We start from the raw sequence: 24,228 nt of genomic DNA on the forward strand, positions 1-24,228 counted from the left end.
AACAGTGATTAAATAGAAAAAAAGCATTTTCGCAGCCAATTCGCTCGTATTATTTGCTGCATAATTAATAAGTGTACCATAGAAATAATGATACAGTTATTAATTAGTCATCAAATAATATCGATTGCCCAGGTCTCACCACGGGGAGGTTGCTGCGGGTGGAGACCCGCCCTACCTCATCCCATCCACCCTCCATTTATGCAAATTTTTACTTTTATTCAAAAACGTCATCCTCTTGGTGCACATTTGCAAAACGTTTTTGACGATTGTGCAAACGAACAACAAAAGGAGCATTATTTTTATTCACTACCTACCTATCTACTTATCTATACATATATTTACGTAGATTTTTGCTTTTTATTCCTATCTAAATATTTTTTAATTTTGATTTTGATTACAGATCTGTAATTATAAATATGCAATTGCATATTTGTCCTACATACTTATATTACTAAGAATACCTCTCTATAGGAACACTCGTAATTATATTAAAAATTCACTTAAATCTAACGCTTCCTAATTAAACACTGCAGTGTTTGACGATTATATCTTAATGACTATATACATAAATAAGTCCAATGAATTTGTTGATTTTGTTGTCCTCACCAGAATACTTCCTAAAATAAAACTGAAAAGGATTAAACATAATTTAAGAAAATAATAAGGCTCGTGTAGCCTTAATCATAAATTTACAACCTGCCTGAAATAAACAGAAAAGGATTAAATACAATTTTCGAAAATAGTACGGTTTAAATATTACCACTTATAGGAATCAGTTTTCCTTTTCAATCATTTTCACCTTGAATACATTGAATTCCATTTATGGACGCTAGATTTTATATTACATTTTTTCCAGTCGATTATCCGATATTATTATTTCATACTTCCTATAAAGATATTTCACTGTAACAGAAACTGATTAATTGAATCCACATAAAGACAAAGAAAAATTAATACCTGGAAAGAAGATACATTAGTAACAATAAAATTTTATAAAAGTCAGAGTGGTTGTTAATAACTCAAAATCAATTTGATACGAAATATGAATTTAAAGCAAACTTCAGTACCAAAATAAAGAGAAAAAAATTCAGAAAAATATATTTGAGATAAGTGACTTGAGTTAAGAACATTAATTATTTCATTTTATTGTATTTAATATTCGTTCATTTCGCGACAAATAGCACACAATATTTTAATTGAAACAACTGTCTTTTACTGCAATATATAGTACGTACAACCACGACCCTACTCGACTTTATTGCATTATATTATTCAATACACATCTCAATGCAAATTTATTGTAAATGGAAAAACTGGAAAGAAAATCACGAGTGGACTTTGCTTTTGAGGAAAAGAATTTGAAAATTTATAAAAGTAATTTAATTAGCTTCTCCGTAAGCTTGAAACAAAATATCGCGATTAAAAATTAAAACTGAACAACCTTAACAACAATCATCCACTACTTTTGTTTAAACAAAGTACAATTAAAATTAAATAAGCAATTTCAAATGAACAAATATTCCTTGAAATAATTTATCACCAATCATCACAAAATAAAATGAATTTTCATTTTAAATAAAACTTTGAATAAAGTTCTATTTAAAACTTTATCGTATCTAATAATATCCTGAAAACATTAAATTCATATATTATTTAACAGTATTTCCAACAACCGAAAGCTCAAAATTTTTGAAATTCAAAAAAGAAAGCATGGGGTGGGGGGGGGAGAGAGGGGAAGCTGAAAAGAAAAATTTGATTGCCCATAAGAGCAATCCCTAAGCAAACCCTATAAAACAAACCGAAATCACACGCAACACTAATTTCAAAATTGCAAACATTCTGAACTATGACAAAACATCGGCTGGCAACGAAGGGTCTCACGCCCCCTAGTCTTACGCCAGACGCTACATACCACCCACCCCGCCTGGACGTCGTAACGCCAGGACAGGATGCACCCCTTCGCTAAGAGCGCTACCCGCCCGTCCAACACGTTGCATCCAACGGTGTCAGATTGACGGACGCCCATAGTATAGACAAAAGGACTGCAGTTTAGAATATGGTAACATATTTTCATATGTTCCGTATTCTAAAACTGCGCCTGCAAAGGCCTAGTAATGCATGGGTTTGTCTCCCATGAGATGGTGTTCACGGTCTCAGGCCGCGGAATCCTTAAAAGGACTCCCACCGAATGTGAGTCATAGTTACTTCCACTAATTTAATAACAATCGCGAATTCATTCGCAACACTAATTTCATTAATTATATAATATGTACAAAAGCGTACGCGTGAAGGCTGCTCCATTATGCGCAACACTAAGCTGAAAAAAAGAGAAAAAAGAAAAAACGCGAACTGTAACGCAACACTACTCAAATCTACCGAATTTTGTAAGACGCAACACTAATCTAAAAAAGGGGTACAGCCAATCCAAGGCTGTACCACGGCAGCTGGTCCATAGCTGCCTTATGGACCATGGCAACTCCACTGGATCGTTTTTGGGCATTTCTAATGCAAAACGCGAATATTCATTACCGCAACACTAATTAGCAGGGAACTCTATAAACTAATGCAAAGCAATCGCGTATTTATAAGTCGCAACACTGGGAAACAATCGCGCTAATGTCTATCGCAACGCTATCTTTAACAGACATGCAATTAAAATGCAGAAAAGGGGGATTCTCAAACCGTGAATTTTTTACTCGCAACACTAATTTCATTAATTATATAATATGTACAAAAGCGTACGCGTGAAGGCTGCTCCATTATACGCAACGCTAAGCTGAAAAAAAGAAAAAAAGAGAAAACGCGAACTGTAACGCAACACTACTCAAATCTACCGAATTTTGTAAGACGCAACACTAATCTAAAAAAGGGGTACAGCCAATCCAAGGCTGTATCACGGCAACTGGTCCATAGCTGCCTTATGGACCATGGCAACTCCACTGGATCGTTTTTGGGCATTTCATCATATATCGCAACACTAATGCAAAACGCGAATATTCATTACCGCAACACTAATTAGCAGGGAACTCTATAAACTAATGCAAAGCAATCGCGTATTTATATGTCGCAACACTGGGAAACAATCGCGCTAATATCATTCGCAACGCTATCTTTAACAGACATGCAATTAAAATGCTAAAAAAGGGGATTCTCAAACCGTGAATTTTTTACTCGCAACACTAAAGCAATGAACATTAAAAAGCAAAACTTTCAAAAATCTTAAAGCAATCAATATTGAAAAGTTAAATTCTATTTTAAAGCAATGCAAGAAAGAAACGCGATATTTAAAGTTCGCAACACTAAATGAAAATCGCGATAATCATGCATACGCAACATTAAATTGAACCGTGATCGATATTCATTCGCAACACTAAATTGAAAACGCGATTTGCCCAAAATCATGGGGGTCACGGGCCCCCTCTTCTCCTGAAATTACAAAACTACAACTACAAGCAAGCACAGTGACAAAGTAGTAACGATAATGATTTCCCATCCTTTTTTGCAAAAGGATGCAAAATCATTAGTAGTTCCCCTCTTGAAAGACAGTTTGTCGGGGCGCTTCGGCATATAGCCTTTTCTTTCTTCGGGCGGTCCACCCACCTGAAACTTATATCTAAAGCTCGAGACTTGCAAATTCGCAAAACAAAAAAAAAACAATCAACGAAAAAGAAAAATCGCGAAACTCTAATTGACACGTGGACGAAAAAGGACTTTATATAAGTCGTTGTTCGTGCACACGTGCCGTGCTCGAGCAGAACTTGTGCGTTTCGTGCCATCGCGACCGCGTATGACGACTTATGAAGTCGCCAAAAATTTGAAAAATTGTACAGATAGAATCGAAGGCGAACGACATACTCCGTTCGTATCGATAGTATCGTCAATTCATCAAATATATTCCAGGTACAGGTTGATCACGCGAAATCGCGCCTACCCGACCAAGAGACTGTGACAACCTGTCCCGGCCTTACCTACTTACAATCCATCACACACACCAGAAGGTATACTACCTACCTACCTAACGCTATATTTAAAAAAGGCAAAATCACATTCTCACAAAAATTCATTCCACGACCCCCATACACTCCACCCGGGCGCAAGACCTACACTAGAGAGAACGTCCCGGGACGCCTCCGACACCCGAGTTTCATCTCACATCACACTCTACGGTACGTACCATTTTTCACTGAAATCGTCTGGCAAGGCTAGCAATCATTGCGAATAATAATTACAAAATTTAATTAACTACTTTGATATAGAATATTTCATAATAATGGTAATAATCATGGTAATAGTAATGATAATAAAATAGTATTTGATTTGTACGTTCATTGTACATCTTATTGAATAAAATATTATTTCAAATTAAAAGTTAAATGAAAAAGTTATTAAACCGACGCAATCCCACAGCCTAAAAACACACACACCATATGTGGAAATTACGTCGTGCACGATATACTAACACAATGCCAGCCGCTTATTAATTATTATTCTTATGAACTAGGTCATCGCGCCCATTGCCTCTACCCATCCAAGTAGCACCTGAGCACGTGAATGGGCTTTGGCAATAAACACGGAAGGGGTTAAACCTGAAAATCCTGATCTACAAACATGATTAGTACATAAACATCTAACGGGCTAATATTTCACTATTTTAATTTAATAAAAGTGACTCGACTTTGTAAATATAAAGCTTTAAGAACAAATACTGAAAAGTAAAATAGAGCAACTATGACGCAAACATGGTGCACTGCTAATACCAGCTGGCAACGAAGGGTCTCACGCCCCCTAGTCTTACGCCAGACGCTACATACCACCCACCCCGCCTGGACGTCGTAACGCCAGGACAGAATGCACCCCTTCGCTAAGAGCGCTACCCGCCCGTCCAACACGTTGCATCCAACGGTGTCAGATTGACGGACGCCCATAGTATAGACAAAAGGACTACAGTTTAGAATATGGTAACATATTTTCATATGTTCCGTATTCTAAAACTGCGCCTGCAAAGGCCTAGTAATGCATGGGTTTGTCTCCCATGAGATGGTGTTCACGGTCTTATGCCGCGGAATCCTTGTAACTAATTTGATTAAATAAATAAAACATTGGATTGAGTTTAAAAACCAAAAGGATTCCCACCGAATACTAGTCAGTGCATCGTCACATTTACTCCCGCGCTGGAAATTTTTCGCAACACTAATTTAAGAAATGCAAAATTCTAATAAAAATGAATTTAATGTCTCTAATTAAGAATTCTTTGTAGTGAAAAAAGAATTTATTGTGAAAATTAATAAAACATCCTCGGGCGACTCCCTCCTCAGAGTGACTTTTCAAGAATACGCAAAATGTGTTGAAATAGATCACTCTGGCTTGGAAATCTACCCGCCACGAATTGTCTTCTTGCACATAAATTGTTCAAGTTTTCATGAACGTGTAATTGAACTTTACTACGCGTAAAAAATTCTCAAATTATATTTGAATTTACAATGTATAAAATGTAATTAAATCACTGTAATAGCATCATTAATATGTATATCCAGTATACATATTACATAATACTATCAATATTATATTGCTTTGAAACTTCGCAATAACTAAGTCAGACAAACTAAATAAAATTGTTTCGGTACTAAAATATTTCATATTCCACATTTAAAAACATTTACATAAGAGCATTCATATATTTCAAAAATATCTGTTGGAACATGTGGAATTGAAATGATAGTAAAACGCGGAGTGCAAGAAGACCTAGCCTGAACTAAATGAAATAAAACACAATAAAAATGTTACTACTCATGGGTATAATCATACCCATGGTCACTGTGCTAGCTACTCACGTATACAACCAGTACCCGTGCCGATTTGGACCATTCGTCCTACGGCATGATTGGGTACCAGAGGAACCATAAAACATGCAACTCACCGTTCGCAGATATACTCTTCTTCCGACAGTCAACAACTAGGTAGGAGGATGCACACCAGGTAGGAGGTTGCACACCAGGTAGGAGGATGCACACCAGGTAGGAGGTTGCCTTACAGGAGAAGACGGAAGCCATCAGGAATGTCCAGAAACTCGCCAAAGTTCAAAAATTCATCTGTAACAAAAAAAGAGGAATTACGGTTAATTTTGAAAATTATAAATTCTTATTGTAATAAAATTATATATAAATTTGGATTTTATCAAATATTAGCAATGAAAAATAACTCTCAATTATCAAGTGTTGAAATTGTAAATTATTCTACTTGAATTAAAATCAATTAAATAAAGTAATAAGATACTTACACTCTTTCGTTATGGAGCAACGTCCAAGACTCCTCTTCAGTGGTGCCGTGACTCTAATACCGGATATATCGAGCAATAAAAAAAAAAAAATTAAAAATAAAAATAAAGATATAAAGTACTAGAAACGCGACCGTGAATAATTTCCGGCGAACAATTATAAAGACTCTACTTTCGCGATGGAAAAAGAAAAATCAGAGCCGCGATGCTCTAGAAAATATTTTATCATACGCAGCAAACACTGACTCTACTTTCGCGTGATTCCTAATCATACAAACGCAACTCTATTCAGGGCCAGTTCGCCCTTGCAAAAATCAAAACATTGGAAGTGTGTTCGTACAAACACTGACTCTACCGACCGCATTGCGCGCGGTCACAACAATTCCTGAAAGAAAAACTTAGTGAGCAGGGATGGGCTGGGTGGAAATATACAAAACAACATTCTTCTTATTAAGCGTTCGTAACGGAAATACTGTTATTAATGGCTTGTAAATGAAAATATCTATGTTCGTGAAATATATTCGACGAGCACAAATATTGTTAAAGCTGAATATTGATCCTAGATTGAAATGAAATGTTTTAAATAATTGTTGATAATTATTTCAATGAATATTACATCGATAGAAAATCATTTTATAATAAAGATTGTATTAAAGCAGAGGATTTTTGTTGTTAAGATTGTAAGCATATTAAAAATTGTTGGAAACTCTATTACCCTCGTAATTTATAAATTATCTAATTCTTTTCAATAAGCAAAATCCAATAATTAATCATGCTTAAACAGCATGTGATCTAAAAACGTGATTCTATTTTAATTGAAATTTGCATCGAAAACTGGATATTATAATATAATTACTACGATTTAACAAAAATATATTGTTTAAAATAATTTATAATTGCAGAAGAGAAGCAATCATTTGCAGTAAAATACGAATTATTTCAATTTTGTTCTAATTTAAAACAAATCTATTAAAATACTAGACGAAATTATCTAATAAAATGAAATATTAATTATTCTTTTTCTATGAATTGGTTAAAGAAAAAAAATGTCTCTAATCTTTTCTTTCTTGACTTTGGTAGCAAGTAATTATCAAATATGCTTACAAATAACAACGACTCAATAAAAAACAAGTAATAATAAATGTTAACAATTGATTATAATAAATCAAAACATTACCAATTATATTATATACCCTTTACAAAATTATATTTTGAACCAATATCAATGGCGTCGTATCCCATGGCGCCTTTTTGAACTCAAATAAATATCTGTAACAAATAAAAAATAAAAATTTATGCAAATTAAATTTAACCAACAAATAAACAAACGATCGAAGTCGATAATTTATGCAAATTATTTAAATAAGTAGACTATGCGTACTATTGTATTGCTTGTACGGGAGCACGACGTCAAAACATCTTCTCGCTTCGACGCTCGAGAGAGCAATGGCGAGACCTTCCTTCCCATCGTAGACCGGTCGGCACTTCAACAACACTCGGCAATGTTCGGTATATTCTGCTGTCCGCCGATACCTAAGCAAGTACACGAACACGTCTAAACAGGAACAATATTACGATGCTCACGAAATGACGTTATTAAATTAGAAACAGCAAATTGTGTGAAACAATATGAAAAACATTCGATAATGTTTAGGAACTTAACGATATAAAAGAGAAAATAATTCAGATTCTGCAGTTCCACTCTTATTGTACATTCCCGGCGAGAGCAAAAATTTTCAACTCATGTATTTGTGAAGAAAACGCCGAATTAATGTCAAAGATCAAGAATTCAGACTTCTCTTCGATGTTTCTTTCTGTTTTTTGTACTTTTAACACCCGATTGGCAATTTAATTTAGTATTTAAAGATAATTTAATCTTACCTGTTGCAGACACGTGCCAAACGGACGAAGCTTCGAGACGACTGTTGTACGCCACCACACTCCGCGCATTGCACCCTACAACGATAAACCTGATTGGTCGAAATGGAAGGACGCCATAATCGACGACCAATCACAGCCATTGATAGAAGTTTCGTATTGCTTCGAAACTTTAATACTAATCGTAAGGGAAAGGTTCGTTAAAAACTATCGACGCCATATTGAAATAAAGTCAAGATTATTTTTCTCAGCTTAAAACATGAAAATATAGGAAACAAAGTAGAAAAATATAAGATATTGACGGGATTTAAGAAATTATTGATATAAAAGCAGAATAAATGAAGGAAATGTTATTTTAATTCGTATTTATATCGCTATAATAGTAAAAAACGAGAAAATCAATTATCACGATTTATAATAGTAAATTATGAGAAATATGTAATGAAAACATGAAAAAATACAATAATGATAAAGAAATTATTGATATAAAGGGAAAATAATTTAGATTCTGTTCTAACTTCATTGTCAATTCACGGCAAGAGCAAAAAATTTCAACTCACGTATTTTTAAAGATAACCTCGAATTAATGTCAAAAAACAAAGAGCTAGACTTCTCTTCGGCTATTCTTTCTCTTTTTTGTATTTTCAACACCCGAAAGACAATTTAATTCAATATTTGAAGATAATTTAATCTCACCTATTGAAGACACGTGCAAGACGAACGAAGCTTCGAAGAGGAATGCTGCACTATGACACAAGTCTGTGCACTCACCCACACGGCGACGAATCTGATTGGGTGAAATGAAAGGATGCCGAATGAAACAACCAATCACAGCCATTGGTAGAAGTTTCGAAACTGTAATGCTAATTGTAATGGAAACGTTCATACAATAAATACTAGCGAAAAAATCGAATAATGTACTTTTTTAGCAACACTCGTCTTATATTATCTTTTATATTATTGTAATTATGTAATAAATAAAGGGAAGTATTACTTTAATAATACTTTGCACTGCACTGATTCTGCTTAAAAATATTTTATAAAGTATTATTTCAAATATGTAGAGACATTTATATGCAATGTATTAACAAATATAATAAGAATAGGCGAAAGGAGGGAACTGAAGAGTGGAGGGAAATTTTAACGCGCAAATAACTAACCTTAATTAAGTTGAAAAAATTAAATCATTTTTTAGGATTTAAAACAATGAATTATATCGTACTACGAAACCTTAATACTAAAAACAATTAAGTAACGAATAAAGAGTAATATAAATTTAATACCTGTTTTCTATTTCGTAATTCTGCCTATACCTCGTCCAAATTCTCTCTTTTCCTTGGCTCAAGTGACTGAAAACAATTACTGATGTTGTACCATCTACACCATCTACACCATCTACCATCTACCATCTATCGACAAATTTATTAAAATAAAATCATAATATAACCTGTAGGCCTGTAGGGTTCCTGAATGCACGTGTTCCTTTCAGAAAATTATTTTAAAAACAATTAATGATACTTCAAATATTAAGAACACTTACTAAAAAGGACACCTAAAAATTAGTTCAATACAAGTTCAAAATGCAACATGATGACGTAAGTTTGTTATAGCTTGTTTCTCAAATTTTTTTGCATTCTGTTTAGAATCTACACAGCCGACTCTAGTACTAGCCATGCTGAACAACGTGGCAACACCGCTCACGTGACAATCGGGAGTCCTATTTTCAAAAACAGAGTCCTGTGCTCGGAATTGTAATTACCGTCTTTTTTAATTAAAAGCTGTCGTAATATACGCTATTTTGTATTAATTATGTATAAACAATACTTAAACGTTGCAACTATGGCAAGTAGAAGTGATGTAGTAGTATAAAATTGTTATAAATGTGATATAAATTTTGTGTACTCTCGAAGTAGTTTGGTGTTGTGAAGCATGATATTTGAAATATTTACAGTGGTTTCAAGAAAATTTAGGTATAAAGCAAAATGAGACCATCTTTGGATCAAATTGAAACATTTAAGAATTGATAAACGTGTATATAAGTGAATAAAAACCTTGAAACAAGCGAAATTATTGGAACGAAACCAAGGAGGTTATGTGAAGTCCAGAGAGTAGCCGAGAGTCCGACGACGTTGATTGGCTGGGAGTCTGGGAGTCCGGGAGGCAGATAGAGTAGGGTTAGATGTTGATATATTCAGACCGGACTCCCGCGGTGTTGCCATTTTTACTTCAGCACGGCTAGTACTAGAGTCGGCTGTGGAATCTATTATGTCTAGAAATAACGACGTAATTTCAGAACTCGCGTCTAGGGATTTTTCTAGGATCTGTCCGTAAAGTTTTCGATGCTCGCGCCACCTCAGTTATTGCAGCCAACTAACGACATGCTTTCTACGTCACCTTTCGCATACACCTAAATGACACGTGAATGTGTGTACAAGAAACCTCATTCAAATTAGCATAGACAAAAAACATTTGACATGACATAATTTGAGAACTCATTTTTGAAGATTTTTCGAGGGACTGCCGGTAAAATTTTCAATACTTGCATCGTAGTTTCAAACTACACCATTTTAAATTTCTCATTTGTTAGACCAATCAGAATCGACATTATTAGCTATATGCGCAGGTCTGATTCAATACGTCACTTCCCTTTGGAGTTTCGTCCCGATTGCTCGTGTCTGTACCAAGTGAGACTAAATTTCATTAAAATATTATATTAAACCGTATTCCTGGCACCAAAAGTATAAAAAAGAGAAACTGAAGGGAGGTCTAGGTTCAAGATGTCTGACATTAATTTGTCATGATCTTCAAAAATAGGTGAGATGAAATTTCTTACTCTTGTCGCGGATCTAGATTGAGATTGGAACAACATTACCTGAATTATTTCCCTTTTATATCCACTAATTCAATAACATTCTTCCTTGAGAATCGTAATATTATAAAATTTGTTCGTTTTCCTTGCTTCGGTATCACGACGAACTTCGAACAGTATTCGTAGGTCGCGTTAGTCCTTTCTCGAACGTCGAAGTGTTAAGACGTGTTGAAGGCGTCCTTCCGTGTAAATAGTAAATAGGTATATCCATACTACGTAGTCTATCTATTAAAATATCGTGCATGAATATAATTTATGGAGTCGGATCGTTTGTTTGTTACAACTTTATTGCTGTTGGTGGAATTTTATTTACATAAATTTGGGTTTATTATTTGTTACAGATATTTGGTTGATATTGAAAGGACTCCACGTGATACGACGTCACGTGGTACGACGCCATGACACCTTATATTTGTTTGAAATATAACTTCGTAACGAATCGGTGAGTTTTTTTTATTGAATCTTATTACTTTTTTCTTTTATTCATTACTTTATTCAATTGGTTTTAATACAAATGGAATAATTTATAATTTCAAAACTTGATAATTGAAAATTCTTCATAATTTTACAACAATTAAAATTGATCATTTTTAAAATTAATCGTTTTTTTTGTTTGTTTTGTTACAGATGAATTCTGGATTTCGTCACGTTCCTGGACTTTTCTCTGGACTCTGATGACTTCCTTCACGACGACTTTCCTCTTCTCCTATAAGGCAATCTACTACCTGGTTGTTGTGCATCCTCCTACTTGACTGTCGGAAGAAGATTTTTTCTGCGATCGGTGAGTTGCATGTTTTATAGTTCCTCTGGTACCCAATCATGCCGTAGGACGAATGGTCCAAATCGGCACGGGCTACTGGTTGCATACATGGTTTAGCGAGCATAGTGACCATGGGTATGATTATACTCATGGGTAGTAATATTTTTTTTGTGTTTCATTTAGTTCAGGCTAGGTCTTCTTGTGCTTTGCGTTTGAATATCTTTTTAAATCTATATTCAAATGAATAATAGAAGTTATATGAAATATTTTAATGTTGATCCAATTTTATTTTATTTTTATATAATGGAAAAGTCGTATACCATCTGATATTGCAAAGTTTAAAATAAATATAATATTAATAATATAATATATGTACTAAATATACGTATTAACAATGCTTTGAGATTGATTTCATTACATTTTATAGATTTTAAATCCAAATACACTTTGAGAATTTTTTACGCGTAGTAAAGTTCAATTACACGTTCATGAAAAATTGAATAATTCATGTGCAAGAAGACAATTCGCGACGGGTAGATTTCCAAATCAGAGTGATCTACTTGAACACCTTTTGCGTATTCTTGAAAATTTCCTCTGAGAAGGAAGCCGCCCGAGGATGTTCTAATCTTTTTTTTATTTTTCAGAGTAAATTCATTTTTCATTACAAAGAATTCTTGAATCGAGTCATTTTGCTTTCAGTGCAGTAATAAGTTCAATTTTTACAATTCTTTTCAATAAATTAATATTAATTAAAACCTTGTTTTTCAATATTTGCTCTTAAAGCTTTATAGTTACAAAATCGGATCACTTTTATTAAGTATCAAGCAACTGAAATTGGTGAAATATTAGCCCGTTAGATATTTCCATTCTAATCATTTTCTTAGTTGAGGATTTTCAGGTTTAACCTTTCCCGTGTTTATTGCCAAAACCCATTCACGTGCTCAGGTGCTACTTGAATGAGTAGAGGCAACGAGCACGATGAGCTAGATCATAAGAACAATAATAAACACGCGGCTGGCATTGCGTTAGTACATCGTGCACGACGTATTTTCCACGTGTGTGTGTGTGTGCTGTTAGGTTGTGGGATTGCGTCGGTTTAATAACTTTTTCATTTAACTTTTAATTTGAAATATTATTTTATTCAACAAGATGTACGATGAACGTACAAATCAAATACTATTTAATATCATTACTATTACCATATTGTCATTACTATTACCATGATTTTTACCATTAATATGAAATATTCTATATCAAAGTAGTTAATTAAATTTTTTAATTATCATTATACGCAATGATTGCTAGCCATGCCAGACGATTTCAGTGAAAAATGGTACGTACAGTAGAGTGTGATGTGAGATGAAACTCGGGTGTCGGAGGCGTCCCGGGACGTTCTCTCTAGTGTAGGTCTTGCGCCCGGGTGGAGTGTACGGGGGTCGTGGAATGAATTTTTGTGAGAATGTGATTTTGCCTTTTTTAAATATAGCGTTAGGTAGGTAGGTAGTATACCTTCTGGTGTGTGTGATAGATTGTAAGTAGGTAGGGCCGGGACAGGTTGTCACAGTCTCTTGGTCGGGTAGGCGCGATTTCGCGTGATCAACCTGTACCTGGAATATATTTGAAGAATTGACGATTCAATCGACGCGAACGTATGCCGTTCGCCTTCGATTCTATCTGCAAAATTTTTCAAATTTTTGGCGACTTTTTCAGTCGTCATACGCGACCGCGAATTTGCAAATTTCAGTTGGGCGGGCTGCCCGAAGAAAGAAGAGGCCATGTGCTGAAAAGCCCCGACAAACTGTCTTTCAAGAGGGGAACTACTAATGATTTTGCATCCTTTTGCAAAAAAGGATGGGAAATCATTATCGTTACTACTTTGTCACTGTGCTCGCTTGTAGTTGTAGTAGTTGTAGATTTTCAGGAAGAAGATGGACCATCGTGATTTTGAACAAATCGAGTTTTCAATTTAGTGTTGCGAATGAATATTAATTACGGTTCGATTTAGTGTTGCGTATGCATGATTATCGCGATTTTCATTTAGTGTTGCGGACTTTAAATAACGCGTTTACTTTTCGCATTTAAAATATAATTTTGCTTTGTAATGTCGATTGCTTTAGTGTTCTGAATAAAAAATTTTAATTACTGTTCTATTAAAAATAATGTTCTCTTAGTGTTCGAATTTATAAACTCGTGATTGCTTTGCATTAGAATTTCTTCCTAATTAGTGTTGCGATAATGAATTTTCGCGTTTAGGAATTGACACTGCATTGCCAACAATGGTAATGAAACTGTTCAACTTACCTACAGGAATAACACAAGTTTTGAGGTTCTTGTATATACTAATTTGCTTATCGGTTACAGATTTCTGTTCTTTTGCAAGAGTTGGCAGCACCAAAACATTTTCTTATAGTTGGTCAACCTGTATTGAAAGAAAACTAACCTGTAGACGTTAACCCTGTCACATCAGATAGTTTTCTGATCCACAGTTTACGTTTGGTGAGTAGTTTTATTTGACGAAAGCAATCAAATTCTAAACGAAAATAATAATTAGTATTTGACTCGCGTACATCAACTTATGTTTAACAATATAAGCAGATGTAAACAACATGCACTACATAGTTGCACAGCCCCTTAAAGAAATGTTCAATAATTAAATATGCATTTATTTACATATAATACACGTTATTCGACAAATTCTTTCTACTCATGATTGCATTATACATATATAATTATGTGTATTTGTATGAATTGAACAATGGTAATACATACTAGTTATCTCACGGATACGCCTACATGTATCTGAAGAAAAATCAAATATGTTTGCACGCGTGGTCGTGTTCAAATTTATTAATTAAATCCGGGAAGAAGGGAAAAGTTATTGTACATAACGGAATAAATGAGTAACTTATGACGTACAAGCTTTGTTAAGGAACTCTGATTCTAATAAAGAGATTAGTTGCATCAAACTGCTTTGCTAATTTCATCGTTTTGATTTATTTGAACATCATTCGAACAGAAAAAGGTTCGATAGCATGATATTATTAATTATTTTGGTTGCTCGAGGGGATAACAACATAGGAAGGTCTTGTTGCCCCGCAAAGAGTACGCGAGTAACGCAACATCCTTGCCGAAACGAGAAGTGTGTGTATCTAAACTTCTCTTTCCACCCCATGGATCCCAACGCGATGTTCTCTTACATATCTCGTGGTGTTTCATTCTTTTATTAGGCATTAATGGTAACCTGCAAAAACGAATAATGAAAATCCAAAGATCAAGAACAAAAAACTATTTACCTTTCGTTCACGCGATTGGTAGTCGAAGAATCGTATTCATTTGTTTTGTTATAAATGCGAAATAGGTTTCGATTGGAAAAATTATCGTTTCCTTTTTCATTATTTCTTCCCTTGACGAATCCGTATTCTGGAATATATACAATACAACTTAGGGATCGCCCAAGGGGTGGAACGAGGACCAAAAACTCAGGAGAAAGCTTTAGGGGTAGGCCGGGAATCCGGGAAAACTTGAGGGAGAGGGCATCACTATTTTTCCTAAGGAAAATATTGAATATCGGAATACTGACCTTTCAAAACACCAAATATAGGCGCGTTATCAACGCGTTCCATTAGAAGTCGCAAATATCGTTCTCGATCGGTCGATTTTCCCGCTCTTTTTCCACCCCAACTGTTAAACGGAGTCTTCCATCTGACTTTATCCATATCTGTCGCCTCCCTTTTAACATCGTACCCGTCGATGGATCCGTCTCGATCATACCGATCGTAAGTCGTCAACTTGGTTCGTTTCACTGGGAAAAGTATCGCAGCCGATCTCGAATACTCTTCCCCTCGTTTACCACCCCAGCTATTAAATGGCACGCGAATCGGTCGACGAACACTAGAACTTCCTTCGTCCACATTTTGTCTTTTCTTATTTCCCCACCGATAAATCCACGGGTTCATAGCCGTCGTCGTCATCGTCTTTTTCTTCTTCTTCTTCTTCGTCTGAGAAAGAGGAAGAGGATCCTGTTGCTCCTTTAGTTAGAATAATGAAAGTTAATTGTTATTCATAGGAATGCAGATAGGGGTGGAAAGTGTATACGCACCTCGTTTTCCCTCGGCAGATCGTACCATGATTCTACGATTTCTCTTCTTTTCGAAACGGTATTTGCGAGCGAATTTATTCTTCGGTTATATTCCGCATTATCCATGGCATCGAGATACTCGTTCCTCCTCCGTCCATCTGGAACGAAGTTCCGCGTAATTTAAAGTAAAAGAAGAGAAGGAAAGTTTAGGACGAACCTTCTAATTGTCACTCACCTGTTGCGCGAACATTTGGATCGATTTCCTCCTCGTACATTTCCTCTATCACCAGCGGTTCCTTTTCTTTCCACGCTTCCAATACGTCCATAGAAGTTTTTCCATCCCGATTATCGATCGACATATCGTTGTTTTCGTCCCCTGGTTGTGCTACGTACAGGCTGTTGACGAATTCACAGCTTCCGATAATCGCTCCAATCAAAAGACACACCGTCGGAACAAATGACCGCATCTAGGGAATAAATTATTTTGCAAATATCTTATATTTCGTGAAAAATTCTTATTTGATAAACGCGAGGAGCACGTGAATCTGCATCCGCCGTACTGATGCTACGAGCTTTCCGCCATTGATACGCGGACTAAAACTGAACACGAGAAAGAAACTGAAAGCGCAATATGTCTCTATTTCTATGTTTCGTTGTGTTTGCTGAGACGTCAGAAAGATGAATTCATTTGATTTAAGTGATTATAAAGAATGTCTGGTTTTTAAAAAAATCTTCTGTAAGAATAAAAAAGGGGGACAGTACAGTTTATTTGATGGAAATAAATACGCGTGCGATTGCACATAACACGGAAATAGAGGTATTAACTGTAAAGTCTTGATGAGAAGGCAACGTAAGCGCGCTGCAATCTTCTTTGCAAAAAAAAAAATAATTCTCTAATTGTTTGTTTCTGTTAAAGTCGCATTAGTTGTATCCCTAGAAACGCCGTAGAGGCTGCATTAATTCCTTTTCATGTCTAGTAAAATGTTTATGAATCCAACTAATTATTAGGATTAATGATAACTACTGATAACTAATAAACAATGACGATGACGATGAAGTATGTCTTGTTCCTTCTTTTTCGTTCCTTGTCATCGATCGCGGTGCTTTTACAATGATAATCGAATAGTGTACGGGGGAGGAAATAAAAATGCATTTTTGTCAGCGTACGCGTTAAAATGGTTAGCGAATGCTTTCAAACCTGTCATAACAGTACTTGTTCGTCTTCGCAAACTGTTTGCGACCAACACTGTGCCTGATATTTGGAATTTTTTCTCTCAAAACGCTTGCTTTAACAATTATTTTTTCCCCTCTCCCACACTTTCTCGAATTTCTTTCACTAATTTTCAAGTAACTTGGATGCGCGCAACAAACACCGTCGAATTATCGCGTACCATTGCCTCCGAAAAATATTAATTTCTAATTGCGTCTAGATTACTGGAAAAAGAATAATTCAAAATTTCTTTTTTTTCGCGTATCCATTTAGAAAAGACATCGCTATCGGTGCATATTCGGTAATTTGATTAGTTAATGTTCTCACTTACCTTTGAAGCTGTATCTCGTGCTCGAAAACTACGTGGGATAGTTTTTGATTAAAAAAACCTATGATGTTAATTACCGCGCAAAATAATGTACGTATGATCTAGCAACGCGAGGAGATATCGCGTCCTTTTTTTGCTATCGTTTATAAAGAATAACAATACTGTAAAGATAGATGATACACACGACACTTGCGAGCTCCGTTAATACAAGCTATGCAGTGAAGAGTTGACGATACGCGCCGCTCTTCTTATAGGTGCCATCCACGTGGTTCTACAGCGCACTCTCAAAAACTCAGCCCGGCCTTTAACCATCCATTTCACCATTACCATCGTCACCTCCCCACTCGATATTTTTGTCTTTTCATTTCTCCTCATCTTCTACCTACTTTTCTTCTCGCCTTCCTTTCCATCTCTTACCCTTCCTCTTCTTCTTTCGTGGTACCATCATTGCGGTTACCGAAAATCGACTCATCTTTTCACAGCGAATACAAAAATATGAGTGTAGGGATGAAAAATTATAAGGTAGAGGAGACAAAGTAAAATTAAGTCAAAAATTATGTGTCGAAATTCGGCGAAAGAGCGAATTTTTTGTTTAATGAAGTAGTAATTGAACAGTAAGTTGGTGAAAAACGACGACACTTTAGAGAATACAAGGACAAATTGAACGTACGGGGAAGAAAGATAGAGGTAGCATATGTGCGTATCGGTTAATAATGTGTTTCTTCGCTTTTTACAAAATTATGCTCGCATTGCCATCGTAAATCCCCGTCCGATGTAGTAAAGGGCAAAGACACTGGGTCGGCGTAACGAAAGTCCGCGACCGATTATAATTTTCAATGCGAGGAAATTTCGGTAAAAGGAAAATCTGTCCCTTTTTTCGACGATCAGTTTATTCGACGATACATGTTGCAACTTTTGTCATTAAAACAATAAGTCTTTGAAAATAATGAGCAGTAAGTAAAACACGCGTCGCTATTCATTCCAGTCGATAGATTCATTTGCTTGCTACGTTTCTTCAGGACATTTAACATACTTTGTATATTCGCATTAGCATTTCCTTTGGCAACGACACGACGCGTTCCTCGTCATCCGTAGGCGTTAAGATCACGCTGTTACATGTGCTTTGTAATACAGAATTAGGTACATCATACGAGTAATAATAATACTGAACAATCAGATGAGTATCAGTCGAGTAATGATCTTCGGGTTCGAACACGAGGGAAAGTATTAATTAACAACAGGTCTAACAACACTCGTTGCGTAATTTTATTTTGACAAACATTGAGCAAGAAGATTAAATCGGAAGCGAAAGAAGGAGAAATCGCTCAAAGATTTCGATCATTCCCGTAGATTGCATTCATTGATTCATTAACAGGTGAAGGTACTCTTTTACCTCTCGCCACGTAAAATGGATCAGACTTGTTCAATAAATCCTCCAACATTCCTCGGCCTTCGCCGAGCTTCGTTCTTTTTATCGCTTTTCCAAAATGATTTCTGCATCGCGTCGAATCGCATTCTAAATTTTCTATCAGTCGCTCCAATATTTCTTTCGCGGCAAGATAAAAGTTTGAATATAAGTTTGAGTCGAATCGTTTCGATTTCGGTCTTTCGAATAACGCACTGCCGTCCTCGAATCGATGATCGTCCATTTTGTCGCTCGAGTGGAAGTTTTGTCCACTCGTTCGTAGGAGATCAATCAATGCAGGCACGGGTTTGATAATGGGAAAGCACCGATTCGTTTTGTGCATACCTTTGTTGACTACGATAATGCAAAAAGGGTCGGAAAAATGTTCAACAAAATGATCCGCGTTGATTGAGTGAAATTTCTTTGGACGAATTCGAATTTCTTGCGACGTATTCTTCTCTGCCCTTTGTCTTTTCTGCTCCTCCCTGTCCTCGTAATTTTCATCATCGTCGTTATCCTTGTCATAATTTTCATTTTTTAATTTCAAGTCGGAAAACCTTTTATTTTTCTTATCAATGAAACGATTTCGAATAAAAACATCGAAATTCTGCGACTTCCTTAACAATTCCTCTTTCAAGTGATCGAAACCTGCGTCGATCCTTTTACCTCGCGATATAACGTAAGGATCGGTGGTTTTCAAACGCTGAAGCGGTTGACTTTCTACATAATCTTTATCGATCTCAATCCAATTCGGCTCTTCGACGTAGAAGGGTTGCTGCATCTGCCAGTTTTGTTCACGACGATCGAGACACTTGTTCCTCGAATCGCATAACGTAAAGTAGCTTCGATCGGTCGCGATCGGGCTCGCGCTAAGATACCGCAGATATTCCTCTCCCGATTTCCTCGGATCGTCCTGTTGCGATTCGCCATTTGTATCCAAATACCTGTATCGTAACGTTCTGTTTCTTTCCTGATCGAAATAATATCACATATATCGAAATTACCTGATCGCTGCCGAAAGAGGCGACAACTCGAACTTATCGAACAGGCGTGAAAGGAAGAAAGTTTCCTCGGGATCGGACCGAATAACGGGCGCGCTTCGCTGGTCGCCATTTTTGCGCTTTTCCCGTTTCCACCAAACTTGATTCTCTGAAAAGTCGCTGTTCCTCGTCGCTGTTTCCCGATCGCTTCTGCTGCTTGTCTGAACGTTGCACAGAAAATGCATACGCGATGATTAGAACGAGTTGCAGGGCTCGATGCAAATGGAAAGATGAAACGGGACTCTAGGGGAAAACCGTTCTCCGTTTACGCAAACATTATTTTTCTTTCTTTCTCTTTCAGTAAACGGTTAAAAGTTTAGTCAAGTCGTAACTTTGAAGGTATTCTCGTTAAGATGCAACAGGGGCAACAGGATGGTTCAGAGAAAAGACGAACAGACATAAAACTTGTCGCGAACATTTTATTTTTTCTTTATATCGTTTCACCTCGCGAACGTTGAACCCGTTTTTCGTTTGAAATAAACGCTTTTAGGTGTACTTTACCATTAAAGTGTCCGTGATTTTTGCCACATCGACGTCGCAGCTTGCAGTCGATAAAAGAACCGTCGCCGCGAGCAGCAGTCTCTTCATTTCTGCAAATTATAGAAAATCTACGCGCGTTTTGTCACGTTTGAATGAAAGCAAGCTTGAACGAAAACTTGGAACTATAATGCACCGAACTCCGATTGATTTCTACCTGTTGACGCGGTAGGTCCACCAGGTACCTTCTTCCAACGTTACGTCTTGGCTCGATAGCAACGAATGACTTCGGCATGCTCGTTTCTCTGCTATTTATGGCTTTTCTCCTCAAGTCTCATGGCTGACCTCGTTGCGGTCCAAAGATTTAGAGAATTGCAAGGGGAATTTACCCTGCCACCAGAGTAATCCACGCGTCTGTTTACCTGTTACGCTGTTCTCTGTTTTCTTTCGCGTTCGCCCTCCTTTGTCCATTTGTTGGTCGAAAAGTTTGCCCTCGTCATCAGGGAAATGCGCACCGACCTGTCATCGACGTTTCATACGCATAGCCCACCCCTTTCTCACCCTCTCTATCGGTAACCTTGCCCAAATTGAAATCGTGCAAACGTGGAATCATCTCGCCATGTTCCATTTCTCCCTGACCACGCCTCGCTAATTAATTTCAAAGAAGAAGCGTACGTATACACTTGTCGCTTCAATGATAACAGGAGGTTGAGAGGATGTTGCGTAACTTAATCGAGGTAAAAAGCGACCATGTGTTCAAAACTGCAGAAAACTCGATTAAGTCGTTCAGATTTAGTCGCAGTTTCAAGTTCTAAATTTATAAATATTTCTCCTCTGTTTCAGATGAGAAATTTCTCTATTGTACCAATAGTTTAGAGGAAATTTCACGAAAATGGTAAGTGCATTCGTGTGCCGAAACAAATTCTCGTGACGTTTATTGAAATCCAGCGTGTATCTGTTCTCTGTTCATAGAAATTCAGATTCCTAGGTGACGGAGATTGTCCGGATTGGTTACTAGCGGAGATCAACACGTTGTCGCGTATGGTAGGACTATGTTTTTGGATCTAATCGAGACTTACAATTAGTTCATTCATTTTTCTTATCTGGTTGTATTTCACAGACGTCTATTAAAATCAAAATACTAGGACAGGCGGTCGCTAAGTACCTTACGGAAGGGGAACTCGATGTAAGTGTAGATTAACTACGCGTTTTCATCAAATTTCTTATTCATCTTCTTTTTTTATTTCGAGCATCTTCCTCAGTTTGAATAGTTTTCGTGATAATTATTGAATGTCGAATTAGAAAGTCAGTTTTGTCTTTTTCTTTCTCCTTTTAGGAAGAGAAAATTAAGAAAATTACTCAAGACGCTAAACTCGGTAAGTGTCTCTGCTTCGAGTTTTTAATCACTCGTTCATTGACTTACGTATTTTAGTTTATTCTCTTCTCTGATATTTTATTTGCTGTTTTTTTCCAACGCGTGTCTGTGATTTATCGGAAATGGGGATGGGGTGAAAGAGGTGAACGACGCAAAGGCAATGGTAGCTGCGCTCGAACTGATGCTAACATCCTCCGCTCGTTATGGCGTGTCCGCGACGGATTTGAGCAGCGAATTGCAACAACTCGGACTTCCTCGTGAGCACAGTGCCGCGATTGCTAGATTGTACATGGATTATTCTCCCCGAATCACGGCTGCCCTTTCCTCGCAGTCTTTAAGAGGTAACTTACCCTTCAAAAAATGCGTCAAAAAATGCAATCGATTTCAAAAGAAAGGAAAAGAAAAACTTATCATCATAACAGTTTGCCTCCTTTGACGTTGCAAGAAACAAAAATAAGACTGTTCTTCTTAGTTGTTTTTAAAAAAATCAATAATCGACAAAATTGTATCATTCAACTATTTGCAGTTAGTCGATTGTCGTCGATTCAAGTTGTATCTTGTGACAATTCATCACCGATTTCGACGGTGTCTTTAAAATTAAAAAAATTGGATGGATGCGATGAAAACTCTACCATTAATATCTCAAAAGACGATGTACAGGTTCTATTGACAGGTAAGGGGTTTGTTTAGGTCTAATAAGCAACATTCTGTTAGTGAATATTCTACTTATACGTTTTCTCTCTTTCGTTTCAAGAATTACGCATGGCAAAACTCTATATAGAAAGTCTTTAAACGTTGTACTGGTTACTTTGTACTCTTATAATTATAATATGGAACAATATAAATACGTTCGAAGATGATGCTTACTCTGGTTTCACTTTGTTACATTCTTCTCCTTCTCCTTTCTCCTTCGTCGTACTTCAATAGGGAATAATTAAATTACAAAGTGTCGTTAAGATATAATGTATATTTATTATATTATCATTTTTGTCATATAGCATAACATTGTTATTTCTATAATAATCATAATAATAATAATAATCATCATTTTATCGTCGTTGTCGTCGTCGTCATTGTCATTGTCATAATAATAATAATAATGGTAAGAATAATATAATTATAATAATAATCATCATTATCATAATATTAGTAATAATAATAATAACCGTCATCATCGTAATAATAATCATAATCATAATTATAATAATATTAATAATAATAATTAATAATCATAGCACCATGAACACTCCATAGTAAGTTTTTAATTTGTTACTCGATTAATGCGACGTCCCGTTACGCTTGAAGGGGTGAGAACCGCGATTCGTACAATAAATATAGTTGTGAAAAAATTTGAATCGCCGCGAAGTGTGCGATATAATGCCGCAGTGGCAAAAGATCGACTGTGAAAATGACTAGATGATCGCAGCATTAGGAAACGAGACTGTCTGACTAGAACGTTGAGCGTATCCAAAATTGCACTCGGGGTAAATAAACTTTCATCTATCCTGTCTTTTTCAACACCGATTGCCTTTCTTTCGAAGCTTTCCACTTCGAAAATTTTCAACATTTTTTTTATAATCGAACGAATTAACCGTTCGAGCACGCACAATCGGTCGAGAGGCTTCCGGTGAGTCTTATCGGAAACGATCATTTAACGAGCCTCTCACCCCGGTACATATTTCGCTGTTGGATGGATACGCGATCGTCAATCGATATCTCTCTTTTACTCCACCCTTTTAAGCCTATTATATTCTATATTCAAATGAAATCGTATCACCGTTCCCACCACCCGTTAAGCACCACGATTGATTTAGGAGTTCGTACACAGGTGTTGAGATTTGTAATTCGTAAATTTTCTCTCATCTTCTGTTTCTTCTCTTTATTCGCATAATTAAGTTTCTTCCTATTTTTTTTTTTCTTTTGCCCTTGTATTTATCTTTTATATATTCGTGTGTTTGTCTGGCTGTCTGTCTGTATATGCGTGTACGTGTTGAGCGTATAATATGTACGTGTATAAGTGTGAACGTGTTTTATATTATATATATATATATATACTTTTTATTCTTTTCATCTTCATATTTATTCTAAACTGTTTTAATGAAAGCTCGTTCTTAACTTTTATATTCCTCTCCTTCTTAACTTAAATTTGTTCTTTTCGCCATACAGAATTGCCGACGAGTATATTGAACCATTCGCTTTGGTTTACCGATCGGCAATGCCTTCGTTTGCTTCTCTCTCTCTCTCTCCTTTCTATTAAATTCAATTTCATAATTTTAATATCCTACCTAAACAGCTGGTCATTTATATTTGTCAATAAATAATACATAAACACATAGGTGCATGCTTCGTCATTGCCCTTTTACGTTCTCGATTCTTCGATCGGGAACAAAGAAATTGTTCTGAATCGTGATCAGCGATCGATGATGACAGTGACGGTATAACGATCGCATCGGTGTTGGTGTGAAACGTAACAATAGCAGCAGCAGGCGCAGCAGCAACAACAGTAACAATAATAATGATTAACGCGATGATAG

At 36.2% G+C, this 24,228-nt stretch overlaps 4 protein-coding genes across 5 annotated transcripts; 1 reads left to right on the top strand and 3 right to left on the bottom strand.

The window, feature by feature from the left end:
• Window positions 1-7,419: 7,419 nt before the first annotated feature.
• LOC114881982 lies at window positions 7,420-8,927 on the bottom strand. Of its 2 annotated transcripts, XR_003790362.2 has the most exons (4): window positions 8,849-8,927; window positions 8,156-8,230; window positions 7,656-7,807; window positions 7,420-7,543 (listed from the first exon to the last, which is right to left on the bottom strand). XR_003790362.2 is itself a non-coding variant. In XM_046286762.1 (3 exons), exons 1-3 carry the CDS (start codon window positions 8,293-8,295, stop codon window positions 7,497-7,499), a joined length of 339 nt encoding a protein of 112 aa, XP_046142718.1. In that variant the 5' UTR covers window positions 8,296-8,327; the 3' UTR covers window positions 7,420-7,496. The 2 variants fall into 2 exon arrangements, 1 of the variants encoding a protein (XP_046142718.1); XM_046286762.1 differs by lacking the exon at window positions 8,849-8,927 and having other exon boundaries at window positions 8,156-8,327.
• A 5,247-nt stretch (window positions 8,928-14,174) lies between these two features.
• Window positions 14,175-22,554, top strand: LOC114873708 (COMM domain-containing protein 4). Its single transcript, XM_029182316.2, has 8 exons — window positions 14,175-14,277; window positions 21,163-21,214; window positions 21,292-21,363; window positions 21,440-21,505; window positions 21,656-21,695; window positions 21,835-22,035; window positions 22,221-22,367; window positions 22,449-22,554. Exons 2-8 carry the CDS (start codon window positions 21,212-21,214, stop codon window positions 22,484-22,486), a joined length of 567 nt encoding a protein of 188 aa, XP_029038149.1. The 5' UTR covers window positions 14,175-14,277; window positions 21,163-21,211; the 3' UTR covers window positions 22,487-22,554.
• LOC114873707 lies at window positions 14,292-17,602 on the bottom strand. The gene is made up of 6 exons (XM_029182315.2): window positions 17,401-17,602; window positions 16,095-16,326; window positions 15,881-16,017; window positions 15,362-15,809; window positions 15,075-15,201; window positions 14,292-15,022 (listed from the first exon to the last, which is right to left on the bottom strand). Exons 2-6 carry the CDS (start codon window positions 16,324-16,326, stop codon window positions 14,827-14,829), a joined length of 1,140 nt encoding a protein of 379 aa, XP_029038148.1. The 5' UTR covers window positions 17,401-17,602; the 3' UTR covers window positions 14,292-14,826.
• On the bottom strand, window positions 18,723-19,781 carry LOC114873761 (the record flags this gene model as incomplete). The annotated part of the gene is made up of 1 exon (XM_029182418.2): window positions 18,723-19,781. A coding segment is annotated over one exon (1,059 nt), but the record flags the coding sequence as incomplete, so codon positions are not given.
• Window positions 22,555-24,228: the final 1,674 nt, after the last annotated feature.

The sequence above is a fragment of the Osmia bicornis genome, chromosome 8, assembly GCF_907164935.1.
Source record: "Osmia bicornis bicornis chromosome 8, iOsmBic2.1, whole genome shotgun sequence".
Lineage (NCBI taxonomy): Eukaryota > Metazoa > Arthropoda > Insecta > Hymenoptera > Megachilidae > Osmia > Osmia bicornis.

Excerpts from the sequence above, each read along its gene's own strand:
- LOC114873707 (XM_029182315.2), bottom strand. The coding sequence starts at position 16,326 with ATGCGGTCATTTGTTCCGACGGTGTGTCTTTTGATTGGAGCGATTATC. Across the intron at positions 15,810-15,880 it reads ATCTGCCGAGGGAAAACGAG|GAGCAACAGGATCCTCTTCC; the intron begins GTGCGTATACAC and ends TTCTAACTAAAG. Across the intron at positions 15,023-15,074 it reads ACCAATCGCGTGAACGAAAG|GTTACCATTAATGCCTAATA; the intron begins GTAAATAGTTTT and ends TCGTTTTTGCAG.
- LOC114881982 (XM_046286762.1), bottom strand. The coding sequence starts at position 8,295 with ATGGCTGTGATTGGTCGTCGATTATGGCGTCCTTCCATTTCGACCAAT. Across the intron at positions 7,808-8,155 it reads TTGGCACGTGTCTGCAACAG|GTATCGGCGGACAGCAGAAT; the intron begins GTAAGATTAAAT and ends GTACTTGCTTAG. Across the intron at positions 7,544-7,655 it reads CCCGTACAAGCAATACAATA|ATATTTATTTGAGTTCAAAA; the intron begins GTACGCATAGTC and ends TATTTGTTACAG.
- LOC114873708 (XM_029182316.2), top strand. Across the intron at positions 21,364-21,439 it reads TCAACACGTTGTCGCGTATG|ACGTCTATTAAAATCAAAAT; the intron begins GTAGGACTATGT and ends TGTATTTCACAG. Across the intron at positions 21,506-21,655 it reads TTACGGAAGGGGAACTCGAT|GAAGAGAAAATTAAGAAAAT; the intron begins GTAAGTGTAGAT and ends TTCTCCTTTTAG.